This window comes from Lonchura striata, chromosome 20 (assembly GCF_046129695.1).
Source record: "Lonchura striata isolate bLonStr1 chromosome 20, bLonStr1.mat, whole genome shotgun sequence".
NCBI lineage: Eukaryota > Metazoa > Chordata > Aves > Passeriformes > Estrildidae > Lonchura > Lonchura striata.
The window spans coordinates 3,727,355-3,742,656 of NC_134622.1; the positions used below are offsets into that span (position 1 = coordinate 3,727,355).

At 49.2% G+C, this 15,302-nt stretch overlaps 2 protein-coding genes across 3 annotated transcripts in view; one reads left to right on the plus strand and one right to left on the minus strand.

Annotated features, from left to right (window-relative positions):
- CASTOR2 (cytosolic arginine sensor for mTORC1 subunit 2) overlaps nucleotides 1-10,784 on the plus strand; it is a 127,664-nt gene extending 116,880 nt beyond the window's left edge. Inside the window, exon 9 of the mRNA XM_077787479.1 lies at nucleotides 1-10,784. Within this exon, the coding sequence (XP_077643605.1) occupies nucleotides 1-66 (66 nt within the window). The 3' untranslated portion in view covers nucleotides 67-10,784.
- Nucleotides 10,785-15,302, minus strand: part of RCC1L (RCC1 like) — an 18,888-nt gene continuing 14,370 nt past the window's right edge. For both annotated transcript variants that reach the window (XM_021541736.3, XM_021541735.3), the window contains exon 11: nucleotides 10,785-15,301. In XM_021541736.3, the coding sequence (XP_021397411.2) occupies nucleotides 15,224-15,301 (78 nt within the window). In that variant the 3' untranslated portion in view covers nucleotides 10,785-15,223. The remainder of the gene's footprint in view (nucleotide 15,302) is intronic.

Here is a 15,302-nt window from a genome sequence, read left to right on the forward strand (position 1 = left end):
GTACCTGAAGAAAATATAAATGGTGTGGTCAATGCACTCCAAGTCAGTCAAGCTGAAAAGCATTAGAAATCTTCTGAGCTGGTTCCAGATGCTTTTTATTATTCTAATAATAATAATAATTATTATTATTATTCTTTTTTTCTCACAGTATTTCTTGAAAAATCTGATTACAGAGAGTGACATGAAAAGAGACTGTGGAAAGTTGAGCAGAAACAGCTCCAATAAGCCTTTGTTTTAATTATTATTATTATTGTTATTATTATTATTATTATTATTATTTTATTAAATTTATGAATGAGGGGTAGGAGGAAAGGGAGTTTGTATGGTTTCCTGATGTTCAGCTCCGAGGTGAAGTGAAGCCTGGCTCAGTGTAGGAGGAGCTGCCTGGGGACACCCAGGGACACCCAGCACGGATGGCCCTGGGCACAGGCTGCTGGCTCAGAGAGCCCTGAAAAGCAGAAACCAAGTGAAATTTGGAATTAAACAGAAAAGACCTCGCATAGTTCTGCCTTGTCTCCTTGCATCAGACTGCCTGAGGACTGTCCATCATTGCCTGTGTTGAGACAGGATGCAAAGGGTTCTGTTTCTCCCGACAGAACAATTTGGTGCTGGAAAAGAGAAAAATACCCACTTGTTTGACATCTCCCCTTTTTCTTTCTCCCTGCAGTGAAAGCCTGGCTGCTCTGAGAAATCCTGGGCAGGGGGAGCTCAGCTCTGGCCAGCTCCTGGCAGGTGGTGTCACCCAGATTGTGTCTGCATTGAAACTTGGCCACTTTTGGTCAGTTTTTTCCAGTCTCTCCCTCACTGCTCCAAACATTCTCCTGCCATATCCCCTGCTCCAGGACAGTGCTGTCCCCTTATCCCACATCAGAGCCTTCCCCCAGCCCTTGTTCCTCCCCTTTTCTCCTCAGGCTTTCCCCATGCAGTGGGCACACGTGGGGAAATCAAGGGTTGCCCGGGGTCCCTGGGCTGCTGCTCTTGCCCATCCCAGGCCCCTTGGCCAAGAGCCACAGCTCGTGGCTGCCTCTGCCAGGGCCAGGAGGGTGCCTGAGTCTCGTGGGGAGCCTCCTGCAGTTTTTCATCACACAGGTGGAAATAGCAGCTGACTGGGGAAGTTAGAATGCTGCTGAAAACGCCTCAAACCTGCTAGCACCTGGTCCTGTCCCAGGAGCATGATGGGGCTTTTCCCATGGGGGAGCAGTAGGGTGTTTTCTTCTGGCTGGTACCACAGCTGAGGGCCAGCAGGAGCCTGGCATCATGGCCCATAGTGGCACAGGTGTCCAGGCTGTGCCACTGCCAGCTCTGTGGAGCACAGCAGAGACCAGTGCTGGAGAGAAGAGTTAGCCAAGGTGTGGGTGCCAGCAGTCTGCCCCAAGTGTGAGCAAGGGCTGGTGAGAGGAGAAGTTGCCTGCAGAGAACCTTGCTTTGCTGATTACCAGCCCCAGCTTATCTTGCATTTCTTAACTTCTACTTCAGGCTTGACATAAAGAATTTGCAGATCTTGCCATTTTCCTGAGGGCTTTCCAGCTGTGCTTCAGAGACAGCCTCTGGCAGGATTTTCCTGAGGCTGTGCCACATACAGCTGTGAGCCAGGGTTCTGCACTAATCTGGAGGCAGTAAGCAAACACCTGGGATCATGCCATGGGCATGGTTTTTACTGGGGTGTAGGACAAGCAAACACACACGCAGACACAGCCAGTTGATTAGTTCTGCTTTCACAGTACAGTTGGGCCAAGCAGTTGTGGTTTATGATGCTGCTGGATTCCAACTGAGTTTCAAATCTGATTTTTCGCCAGTGGGATGTTTTGTGGCATCTAGACAAAGAGTCAGAGCATCCATGGGAAAAAGCATGGATGACTTTCCTTGGTTGGCCCTACTGGAGCTGAAGCATCCCTGCTGAGGAACACTGAGGGAGACGTTCAGTGCTTTACCAGACAGGATGTTCTGCTGTCCCTTTGCATGGGTTTCCAGAATTGTCCCATGATATGTTTATATTCCCTCCAGATTTCTGGACTAAGGGTTTATTCTCGATGTGGCATCTGGATGTTTGTTTGGAAAGACACTTTGGTCTCCTGGCACAAGGCACGGGTTGCACAGTGCAGTGCTGACAGCACCTGGAGATGTTTGCTGTGGCTCTGCCCAGTGCTGGGCACTGCTGGGCTGCAGTGGGCAGCAAGGCCAGTGGCAGCTTTTCACCCAGGCATTGTCAGGGGGTGACTCCTGGGCATGGTTTGGAGGAGGGGGATGCTGAGGTGCTCTCCAGCTGCTGAGTTGCCAGCCAGGGTTTCTGTCAGCTGAGTTGAGCCTGAGTTGGTGCTGTGTGCATGGATGGTGCCACCATGCCTGAGTCATCAGGACAGGTCTTCCTTCTGCTCTGGGGTTTTGTCAGCCTTTGGGAAATGCCAGTTTTGGCATCAGAGAGTACCAAGTGTTGCTGTGCATGTGCCAGTGCTGCTTCCAAAGGACTTCAACATGGATAGGAAGGAATTAACTTGAAATAATCCACAACTTCACTGAGCCTTAAATGAAAGCAAAAAAAAAAAAAAAAAAAAACAAAACAAAAAAAAAAGGTTTAATTTTCTAATATTGCACTCAGGCTATTTTAGAGGCTGATTTTTGTAATTTATTTTTTTTTTTCCCAGTGGAATCAGCCTTATATTTGTGCAATCTGTAGAAAGCTCTGTGGTATTTCAAAACTTCCAAAGGAAGGTTGATGTCCCAACATGGGAAAGTTGGCCTGAAAAATTCATAGAATGTAAAATGCTATTGAGGCACTCTGATGCTGCCACCATCCTTGGCTTCACTTTTTTATTTCCTTTTATCTTTTTGTCCTGACATCCAGGAAAACCGTTTTGGACAACTTGATGTTTTCCTTTTAGTATCCTCTTCATATTTTTTCTGCTGGGAACTGAGATACTCCAAACATGGCCATAATTGGTGGAACCTTGTCCCTGCACCAGCCTGAAGTCAGGATCAGTGCAAGCTTGCACAGTACTGTGCATGTGAGACCTGCACTGCAGGAAGGGCTTCATTAAATATATTCATAGTAATAATAATAATACCACTATTACACCTCGGTGCTTAGTGAACCCAAAGTGGAGAGGGCTCTTAAAGCTGCTCCACAGGTCCCACTCTCTCAGCACCCAGCCTCTCTCTCCTCTCCTTGCACAAAGATTCAAACAGCAAAATGCAAAAGTGTTTCCAGCCCTGCAGAAAGGGGCAGGCAGGGGAGGAGAGCATGGCCTTCATGCATCCTCTTTCTTTCTTCAAGGCCTTTATTTTCTTAGAAGCCTCGACCTTTCCAAGTTGTGTTATTAAATAGGGTTTTGTCTTTCTCCCTCAACCCATTAGAATTTGACTACAAATTCCTTTCTACTGAGGAAGTTTGTGCATATGTATACATCTTAAGTGTCTCCATAGAAATCCACAGTGTGTCTCTATTGCACACCTATAAATACCCATGTGTGTCTGTAGGGTTGTATCTTGTACCTGGTGTGGGCACTCAAGCAATATAGGGTCAGACACATACACAGTGTATGTGTGTATACTCAGGGCACACACCCTTCTGTGTGCATCTGTGTAGTGAGTGCACACTATGTATACACGCATTTAATCACCAGTTTAATGTATACACACATTTAATCACCATCTATTTTTCATTAAAATAATGGGCAATATGAGTATTAGTCCCACTTTTGCTTTCTTGTTTAGTGAAGAGCAGCAGTGGAGTTGACCTGAAGCAAAGCTGGAGCTCCTCTGCTTGCTGGGAGCAGCACTGGATTTCCCTTCTGCTTCAGAGAAGTCTGTTCCTCTCCAGTTTGCTGCCTCAAGCACAGAGACTGTAGGAAATCCACTCCTTTTCCCCTCTGTATGTTTTAGTTGCTGCCCTAAATTGCCTCAGTCTGTAAGTAGGGCTGCTCTGTTTGCACAGTGCCTGCCCAGCCCGGGCTGGGGGTTTGCAGTGGGGCCCCAGCTCCTGCAGGCACAGAGCACTGCCTGCCTCCCCAGGCAAGGCAGGAGCTGCTCCAGGTTTCCAGCTGCAGGAAAACCTGGTCCCTGCTCCCCAGCATCTCTGCACGAGCCTGGGGCAGGTGCAGGATTTCCAGGTGGATCTGTCTGCCCCATGGCTCGTGCAGGGCTCTGGCATCTGTTGGGGAGCTGAAATCAGTGGGTTATTTTTGAATAGGTGGAAGTGGTGCAGGGTGTTTTCCTGTGAAAAGCAGAGGAGACTGCTTGAAGCCAGGCACTGGAAGTGGGTGGTCTTTGCATCTCACCCCTGGAGATTTCTGCTGACCAGGAGTGCTGTTAGGGCCCCTGTAGGGAAGCAGAATATTCTGTTTTCCTATTTCAGTTGCACTTCACCAAAGGGGAAGGGGGGGTGGGGGGTGAGGGGTGCTGCCTTGCCACTGATCTTCTGGCACTTTGAAGCTGCTGATTTTTCAGGCTGCCCCCCCAAGTACACCTTTGCACAGCTTTGTGCAGCCTTTGGTTTCTTTCCGGGCATTGTTTGGAGTTTCTGCAATGCTGTGCTATAGATGGCATGTATCAGCCTCTCACATGGGGAGGCCGTAATGGAAATACCTGGTTTTGCTGCAGCATGGAGATGGTGGCACCTGCAGTGGGGGACATAAGTATTAAGACTCACCTAATGACAATGCTATTTATAAAGCACACTAATACTGCTGCTCTGAAATTTGTTTTAAACTCCAAGTTCTCTGTTAGCATTCCCAGGGCACAGGCTGCTGGTCAGAGATGAAGCAATCCTCCTCTCTCACAAAAACCTTGTTGGTGTCAGGTCCTGCTTTGGGCTGGCACGTGACACTGAGCAGGGATTTGATTTTTAAGATGTGCCATGGAGATTTGGGTTTGGGGACTTCTAGGTTTTGCTGGGAGGTCCTGGTGGCTCCAGCCAATCAAAGGATCCAACAGAAGTGTGTCAGGTTTTATTTTTCTGAAGCATGATGTTTTGTCCTGCCAGCACTGGGAGGAACTAAGGGAGTGTGTGGCAGAGGAGCTTGTAGCGTAGCTCCCTGAGCGCCCAGTTGTTTCCCTGGTGCTCTTGGTGCTTTAAGGAATGTGCAGACCCCTGAGAGAGGCAAGGCAGGGAGCAGCTCTGCTCAGAGCTCTGCCATTGCACTGCATTTGCAGCATTTGCTGCCTTCAGGGATGAGCTCCTGACACATTCCCCCACCGGCTGCCCCACAAGTCTCACAGTGTGTCTGTGAGATGAGGGTTTAGCAGTCTGACTCTGACATCCTGTGAAGGTTGGGAAGCTGTCTGGGACATAGAAGGCTGAATTGCATGTGCTTGACCAGAGCCTGCCTCTGAGAAGCAGTTTTCTGTCTTTTCTCAGCTTTGCTGTACAAAGCTTGAATTCTTTTTTACAAAGGGGCCCCATCCCTGGTGTGAGCTGATGGCTGCAGAAGGGCCAGGGCTTCAGGCCATGCTGACCTGGAGCAGCCACGGGGTCAGCCCAGGCTCCCCTATTCCAGAAGGCACCTAGGTCTGACTTGGCATTGTCCCACACATCCATACTGTGGCCGTGCAGGGTCTGCAGAGATCCCTCTTAGTGACAGGCATGGGAGTGCTGAGTGATGCAAAAGAATTAATGTTGATTTTTAGTTGCATACATATGGAGATATCGAAGTTCTGCTTGTTGTTGTGAACACCAAAGTATTTTCCTTGTCCTTTTTGACTGAAACAGATCATCCCACCCTGCCCAGCCTCCATGCTCAGCCCAGCATCCCAGAGGATACGTTTGTCCCAGTCACACCATCCCAGCAAGGGTGGGCAGCGTGGCCCCTCTAAGCCCCCAGTACTTAGACTATCTCCTGGTACTCAGCCTCTCTGCTGGGGAAGGCTCCCAAAAATCACCCTGTGTTTTGATGTGATGATGGTATTGGGTGCTGTGGCCAGAGGGGTTCTTCCCATCCTTGTGGTTTTCCCAATCCATACACCCACACAGCTGTTCAAGAGCATCAGGTTGTTCAAACTCCTTAATTTTGAGGTCAGCAACTTGAATTGGAGTTGCTGGGTCCTGCACTGGTACATTCACTGTTCACTGAGCACAAGTGTTCCTGTCAGCACTGGATAATTGGTATTTTCTGTTAATGAAAAGGGGGAAATTCTTTGTTTGGCCTCAGGCTGAGCATTGCTGCTCATTCCTGAAAGAAGGTGTCCCCCAGCAACATTCCATTAAGGACAAGGAGTCATTTTCTGATGAGGATTTCTTCTCCCTCTGTTGCTTTGACTGTTGTGGACATTTCCAGTAAACAGATTAAGGTATCTCACTTACCTGTTCCAGTCCTGCCTGCAAACATTGGATTGGATTAAACTTTTATTATGTGCAGGAGAGTAAACCCAATAATCCTTTGCCAAATAGTATTTACACATTGTAGCATGTGCTGGGGTGTATTTACATTGGCTGAAATGTGCAAGCCTGCCTCCAGATTTCCATACCTTCTCCCCATGAGTGCATCTGTCTGTCTATCTGTGCTCTTCCATATGTCAGGGGCCAGCAAAATCCCTCAGGAATGAATCCTGGCAGCACTGAACTGGTATAGAAACCAGCAAGGCTGTGGGACCTTCCCAGGCTCCCTGGGAAGGGAAACACTTGACTGTGAAGATAATCTTGTGTTACTCTGCTGTCCTTGGCCTCCTTTGTTTAATCCGTATGAAGCACAGCTGGGCTGAACTACCAGCTCCAGTTAGCAAAGGTGAAGGAGAGAAAGGGGTTCTGCAGTGTGAGACGTGCACTGGATGCTGATCAGCAAATCCTGGCTGCAGCAGTAATAGCCTCTGCAGATGCTCTGGTGAGCACAGAGCAATGCACAGCCCCCGTTGTATGAAGGAGGAATGGATGAATTATGTGTCAAAGTACATTCTCATTTTAGGGTATGAATTTTAGGGTTCTGTACCTCTTTGGAACATGCATAACCAAGATCCTTTCTTGGTCTGTCTAGACAGCACTGGTCATTTCAGGTTCAAAGCCTGGGAATGCATTAACAAATAACCTTGTTATTGCAGATCACATGGGATAGCTTCCCCCTGCTCTGCAATTCTCTTCCAGCCATCACCTGTGCTTCTGCAAGCTCTGAGTTTGCAGAGGGCCTGGCCGCAGGGAACACAAACCCCTGGCACCTTCTCCCAGTTGAGAGTGCCCAAATTTTGTGGCCAAGGTGAAGGGAGTGGCAGAGGGGTGGCAGCCACACAGCTCCTCCCTGCCTGCCCAGCTCAGCACTGTCCCAGCTGTGTGCAGCAGGACAGTTGCAAAGCAGCTGTTTAATGCCCTGGGCTCCCTTGGGGTTTTGTTTTCATCCATTTTTAGCTTTCTGCAAATATCTGTAAATGAGCAGACATGGACAGAGATGCCCATCAGGCAGGATTGAAATTTTGAAGTGTTTGAGAGCAGAGCAGGAGCATCTCATTCCTCCTGTGTCCAGCTCTGTCCTCTGCCTGTACCATAGGAGAAATGACCAGGGGCCATGTCCCTCTCTAGGCAGACCCAGTGGTTTGACTGGGATCATCCCAACCCGAAAAGATTATGCCAAAACCAGGGCTCCTTTCATCCTTCATTTTGCAGGGCTGGCAGGTGCTTCCCTCCTTGTGTGGCTGTGGCAGACGCAGTGTCTGTTCACAGCACCTGTGGGAAGATGCCACAGGAGGCTGCAGTTTAGAGTCCCCTGCTCTGGCTGGCTTTCTGCTTCTATTTCAGCATCCTGAGGATTTAAAGCAGCTTTCTGCAGTTACAGTAATAAGCTTGAGGATTCCTACTTGCTCATTTGTTACTTGAGAAACATTTTACAGGTCCCCAGTTCCCTGGTCCTTGTGGGAATGCTGCTCAAAGCACCCACTTGCCAGGCTGGCTGCTGTGAGCATTACTGCTCCTTTGGGCCCTAGAAGAGTTCAGCCCCATTTGCCAGCTGAAAGGCTGAGGCAGCCCCAGGCTCAGGCTAGCAGGATGCTGCTCTGGGCCAGGTCACAGGGGAGAGACAGAGCTCCCTCATCCTCTGTGTCCCTGCTGCCTGCACAGAGCCATTCCCTTTAGCTGGAAGGGAATGCAAAGGGAATTTCCCTTCTGCTGAAGGAGAGCAGCAGTCTCCTCTGCAGATCTGTGGCAAAAGCAGGAGTGTTTCCCATGTGGGACATTGAAAGAAGGAGCCTGGGGTTGCTATACATAGAGTAAAAGAGAAAAAAATCTGCAGCCTTTGTTGTAGCTGTTTCTTGCAATTCTTTCTAATGCCAGCCTTGGATGGGGATGAATTTTTGAGATCACTGAAATTACCTAAGGAGCTGCTGGTGCTCTTACAGCTGTGGGACATTGCCTTTAGGCAGGACCAACTGCACAGAGAGCAGGACCTGGGCATGGGATGTTCCCCTGCAGCAGTACAGACAGACAGACAGACAGACAGGCTACTGAACCAGGCTGCTCTTGAAGAAATCCCCAAGTTTTAAGATTTCCTTCCTGGGAGCAAACCTCTGGTTTTGTGTGTTAGTTGGCTGGTGCTGATGCAGGAGGTTCAGAGTACAAAGAAGGTGGCTCTGCAGGAGGAGGAGCACCCCATTTCTCCTTCACCCATTAGGAACTGTCTGGTCCAGCTCAATGACCTCAGCCATTTTTTAGTTATATCATGGAATTAAACATGAGCCATGCCCTCGTTCTCCCCCAAACCCCACCCACCCAGATCCCTGCCAGTCCCATGTGCCAGTGCTTCCATCCTCAAGGTTTTTATTTGTTCTCCAATTGCAAACTGCTCCACTGATACCGTGGCAGATCAGCATCCCAGGGCAGTCTCTTCTAGGTTCTTCTGGTTGTGCTGGATCCAGGGCTGCCCTCTCCTCTCACCAGAATTCTCCTGGCTGCGAAAAATAATCCTACCAATCCAATGGTTGTTGATAACAGTGTGAGAACTGCATCCAAGTGCCATTAGTGCTCAGGTTAATGCCTGGAGATGCACAGGGTAGTGCCTCTTTCCAGCCCAGGACTATGGTGTCACAGCCAGGGTTGTGTCCCCTGTCCCTGCTGGCTATGGCTGGGCATTGTTATCCCTCCTGTGTGTGGGCTCCAGGCTTACTTAGGGGCTTGTGAGACAGGGAGCTGAGGAGCAGGGTGTTCATTTAGCACAGTGGCAGCCACATTTTCTGCCAGCGCATCCTCCTCCACACTGCCTCTGCAGCAGCTGGGGGTGGCAGTGACAGAGGGGGGACACTTGTCCCGCCTGCCCAAGCACCAGGACAACCATGGCTCTTGGGCAGGCAGAAGAGGAGGCTGCCAGGCAGTAACTCATAGCAGGATGCAGCTTCAGAAGCTCTGTTCCAGCCTTTGGAAGAGCCTGTCTCATTCCCTTACTGTTGCCTCCTTGCATAACCCATTCTCCCCTTGTTTCCATTACAATTAGAGGGCAGGTGATCACCTCCATTTGCTTGACACGTTCACCTGCTCCCAGCACCGAGTGATGCCAGCAGCTCCTACAGCTGCTGGGATTTGGGTTTTGATGCCCTGGGGAACACCTGCAGCCCCCCCTTGCAGTGAGGCTGGCTGTGGCTGCACAGCACAGCCCTGCCTGGCTGGCTCCTGCTGTTTTGGGCACCACGGGGCAGCCAGCCAGGGTTAGTTCTGAGGGAGAGCTGCACACAGGGAGGAGGAGCCTCGCTGTCCTCGTCGGTGCTTAGGGCAGATTTTTGGTTTGGTTCCTCCGGGCTGAGCTGCAGGGTCCCACAGGAGGGGCAGAGCCCCACTGCACTGCTCCCGTTCAGGGCTGGCTACCAGGGGCTGGCACAGAGCTACTTTATCAGTGCCTCAAGGGGCCTGAACAAGTCTGAGCATCTATCTCCTTCTCCCCTTTGCAGGGACCCCAGAGGAGCCCAGATTCCCTCCAGACACCTACTCAACACAAACCCAAATTTCTAGAACTGCCAAGAGAGCAGAGATGCTCCTGGTGCAGAAGCTGCCCAGCTTGGATCAGGATCTGTCTCTCATCCCTGGCTGCTTAGTACAGCTGTGCTGGGCAGCCCGGGGAGGAAACACAGATCTTTAGACTTTTTTATTTCATAAGTTATTCATGTATCAAGCTCTCTAAGTAAAATACCACTTTTGGCCTCAGACGAAACAGGCTGATGTGAGGCTGGGAACCACAAATGCTGGCAGCCTCTCCTCCCTGCTCACCTCTCAGAAACCCCATGCAGCCTTTCACTGGGGAGGGTGGAAAAAAAAAAGTGTATTTATTTCCTTTGAATTACCAGATCTGATGTAAACAGGCAGGGTGGGGTAATCCTGCCCATGCAGGGGCCTTTGGTACACCTCCTGCTCTGGGCTGCAGCACCTGCCCTGTGAGCAGTGCCCAGGGGCTCAGTGGGGCCAAGCCCTGCAGGTGTGGGTGGGCAGTTCCTGCAAGCTTGGGGGTACAAAGCACAGGGGAGCCTGAATGCAGCAGCTGCCTTCATCACCTCTGCACAAGGGGGATTTTACACCACCAGGCACAGGAGTGGTGCAGCAGCTTGGGATCATGCACTGGACATTGTGTGGCGTTGAGAAGTGGCTGCTTTGCTTTCCCAGCAAGTGCACACGCTGCTTTTCTTTGCTGGTCTTATGCTGAAAAGCTGAGATTTATGTACTGTATGAAAAAACAAAACAGAAAGAAAAAATCCTAATGTTCCAAAATAAATGACAGTATATTTTGTACTTTGTAAAGTAATTAAACTGAAAAAGAAAAAAAAGTGGAACTTATGCTGTCTGCTTTTGTACTGATCAAACTGATGAAAATAAAGCAGAGCTTGGCACTGTCTGCAAGATGTAACTCATTTATTTCATCTACAGCCATGTTAGGTGTCACTCACACACACACAGAGTTTAGGAAGGCCACCAGACATCCCTAAGTCTCTCTGGTGGCCAGGTCCTGTCTCTGGGTGCATTGTACCCCTAAAAATGAAACCCACCACCATCTCCATGCTCCAGCTGTTCTCTGGAAGCCACCAAACTTGCCCTATCCTCTTCTTTGAAAATAAGAGGTCAGTGAGATGCTGCTAGTGTATTTGCCAGATGCAGTTTTACCTGCTCACTGCAGAGTGCCCAGGAGTCTGGGCAGCCCCCCAGAGATGCTGGCAGGACACCCCCAGAGCCCTGCACCCCAGCAGGGGCAGGGGAACAAACTCAGCCTCCTCATGGACTATTTTAGGGCAGGCACTGTGGGTCCTGAGTCTCAGACAGCAGCGTGGTGCACAGTACCATTGTCACATGGTCTGCAAGAAAAAGCTGAATAACCTGTGTGAAGTGTGCAAGAAAAACAGTGAAATCAGACACATCATCACCCTATTACAGTTTTAACCATTTAAAGGGAAGCAGCTCATCTACATAAACTGTAGTCAAGAAAAGCATCTCCTTTTTAGTATAGTGTAATCCATTGTTTAGTCTCATGATCAAGTGTTAAAACATTCATGTAAGAAATTAACTGAGGGAGTGTTAATATGGAATACAGCCTTAATGCAGAGCACTGCCTCAGGGGTTTAAGCCAGTAAAACAAAAACCCAAATGAATAAGCACAGATACTGCCACACAACCTTAACACTGCCTGCAACTACCCACAAAAGCAAATGGCATCTTAAGGTAAATGACAGGACTGAGGACTGGTGTCCAGACCCCAAGACACTGATGCCTTCTCCTATCAGTGTTTTTCTTAGCTCACCTGCCCAGGCTCACCCCTTTGAGCAGGAGGTGCTGGGGCACTGGAGGGAGATGGGGGATATTCCAGCCCCTTGCAAAAAATGTTACAAAAATGTATTTTTATGAGTTATGATGAAGCACAGTGAAGTAATATTGTTCCAGGAGTATTCTGAATGCCTAAGGCTAATTATTAGTTCTCTGACTCATCTGTTTTCGAAGGATCCTGTAGAGAAAAGTCTGTTGTAACACAGCAAGTGCCTAAGATAATCTTTGTCTTACAGGTGTTCATGTGTTTTACTCCCAGTGGGCCCGTCTGCTGACAGATGAGACAGCTTTGCTGTGTGGGGGCTGCAGGGCAGCCCAGCAGCCGTGCTGGATTCAGCTCCCCAGCAGGGATTTGCCAGAACCCCTTGGGATGGTGGGGTGTGGAGGCCTGAGCTTGTGCAGGTACACTTGGACCTGAATCTCTCCCCCATCCTTCCTGCAGCTCCTGCAGCCCTCAGCTGCTGTGGCAACCCTGCTGGGCCACTGCAGTGCTTGGAGCTGTTCCTGCACAGGGCTCGGCACCAGGGGACCATCCCAAAGCCCTTCTGGGCTATTTTAAGCCAAACACGCCAGCACAGTGCTCATCTGAGGACAAATCACTTGTGTCATCAATGCCAAATCAAGTAGGTTATTCTAGTTCTAATTTGAGCTGCTCCCCAAGTGCCTCCTTGGCCCATACACTCCCTCACTGCAGGTATATTTAGGGTTGCTGGTATATTTTGGGCTGTCTACTTTGCCATACTTTGAAGGACAAAATGATGCAAAGTCGCTTTGCAGTTCACAATGGCAGTGACCTGAAGCTACCCCAGCACAGCCAGGCTCCTGTGTGGCCCTGATCCTGCAGGAGGAGCATAAGCCACACAGGTTGGATCTGCCCTCAACAGACAAGGGGGTGTGGCAGGGAAGAGGGCATTTTCTTTTTCTGAGCTAACACTGAGCCATCAGCAACAGCAGCTCTCAAAGAACTGTATTTTAGAAAGGAGAAAAACTGCTGCACAGCAGCAGCCAAAAGAAAGGAGTAAGAATCTGAGACAGACAACCATGTAAATACAAGGGTCAGTAGAGGAGATGAAGAAGTAGTAAAGTCAGGAGCAGAGCTGAGCCTGGGAAGAAGGGAGATGTGTGGCAAAGGCACTGTTAGACTTCTATTAAAACATACTAATTCCTCATTACCCTGCTCTATTTCATTGGCAATAATCTCTCCAGACTGAGTTTGCTGTGCCCATGATGGTAACAGGTCCCTGTTCCTGTTCCAACCCACATGTTTTCCTTCAGATTCTCTCTCCCTGTCCTGTTGATGGGGGAGGGATGACAGAGCAGGTTGGGGTCACCTGGCTAAAGTCAAAATGCTCCCCCCACACTGTAACCAAACCATGGGTAAGTGCTGGTGCTTGCTGCCCTCACTGCCACTAACCTTGCTCCCACAAGCAACATGTCTGAGAATGTCCACAACCACTGCAGTGGAGGCACAAACACCCCCATTGCATTAAGCCATACAACACTCCTACTGAGGGCTGAGGACCTCACTGGCATCTCATTAACAAAAATTTGCAATTTATTGTACAGCAAGAATGCAAGACAAGGACTCAACCCAGCTCTTCAGAAGGCCCAGCCCCAAAGTGCATTGGGAAGCAGCTGGGAATGGGAAATGGGAGCAGCTGAGAGCCCAGCACTAACCAGCCCACCTCAACAGCAACATCCATGGAGAACTGTTTGGAACACCTTTCTCACCAGTTTTTCTATGTGTTTTCCATGTTTAATAAGCCTCCTCTAGTTGAAAGGGCAAACCTACTCCCATAAGGCCAACAAGACAGGCTTGGGCACTGCAAGTCGCCCAGGTTGCATGTAGAATCAGGTGTAAATTAAAGCCAACCAAATGGGAGCTCAGAGTAGTGAAGTCTGCCAGTTTCATAGCAGCAGTTCTGCCTCCCCACCCAGCAATACCTGTTACACAGAAACTACTACTCAACAAATACTCAAGAGAGGTGTCTCTATTTCCATGTACTTTGGTTCACCTTTCCTATCTTTTATGCAAACCCTTCAGAACTTATTTAACCAAGGTAAAGTTTACACATTGAGTTTTGGTACAGAATGTCATCTAATGAAGCCAACATGGTGGCGTCCCATGGGGCCATGGATGCAATGCCTGACTACAGCACTATCAGTCCTGCAGGTGTGGAGCTGGCTCAGCTGACAGAAGTGGTTTCCCATCACATAACTGTGAACCAAAATGCTGCACTTCGAATGCAGATCCAATCAATGCATGAGCAAATCATGCTCAAGAATATTCCTATTACTACGGATAAAGATTTTATAATCACTTTATTGAAAACCTACTACCTTGGATTCCACCAAAATAGTTTGCACACTAGAAGTACCCCACACAGAGAGAAAAGGCACAACTCTGCCTGATGTTTGGACTGTTTCACAGGAGACAGTTTCCCACACCTGGGTGTGAGATTGGGTAAGTGCCTGCTACAGATACTCACAGCTACTGCATCCCATCTCTATCAACTTACTGCTAAGAAGGTACCAAGGAATGAAATTCTGCTTCTTACCCATTAAGAGTCCTTCCCCTGCTAGGCAATCCTGAAATACCCAGCTAATTGCAAATGAGAGCCATACTTCTGAAAACAGAAAGGGTGTGGGGAATAAAAAAAAAAAGGCAGTGATGTGTGATCAGCACAAGGAGACAAAGGTACCTGAGGGGCAGTGAGCACTGCTCACATCCATGCCTGAGCAGGATTTTGCAGGGTTTTGTTTCCAGCCTTCCTCAATAAGCTAGATTGGCTTCTGTCACCATCCATCTGTCCTCCTGCAGCACAGAGAGCCTGTCTTATTTAATAGTACTTACCCCTGCAAACACTCTTTGAATGTGTTCCTTTGGTGTTCAGTCTTTAGCACTAACATAGAAAGCCATCAACAGCCCAGAGACACATCACTGCCTCCAAGGGCTGTGCATCCAGTTTCTGCACAGGACAACAGCCTGGGCACAGTGCAGCTGAGGGTGGCCATGCAGGACAGCCGTGCTGGGCTTCAAGACCTAGCATGACCACTCTTCCACATAATAGTAATTAAAAACCACACAAATTTTCCCTTGAGATATAGTCTGGCTCTGCCCAATGCTGACACTCCAGAGCTAGTGACAGGAAATGTCCATGTATCAATGTTCTGTGCTGTAGATTTCATCCCATGCCAGTCTTCCTTAAGGGAGATGCTCTTCATCTTCAGGCAAAGAGGGGCTCACCAGCTTGAGGCCGGGCCTCAGATCCTCTGGGAGCTCATCACGCAGGAGCCAGAGCACTCCTTTGTGCATTTCCACACTCCTCAGGGCATGTGCTTCCTTCCTGCAGCCAGGCAGAGCATTCCACTAATGCAGGGACGATAAAGCACCCAGACACTGCTGCGGCTGTCTCTGCTCACAGTCCCTTGGTTTCATAAAGTGAGTTTTCCTTTCCAAGAAGCTTGTCACCAAGTCTCTGCACTGCCCTGGTACAGTGCTGAGACCCAGCAGCATCCTTAGGTGAAAGACCTGACCATGCTGACCATATGATCAACTCCACAGGCCACATCCACCACCTCACCGGGTACAGTCACC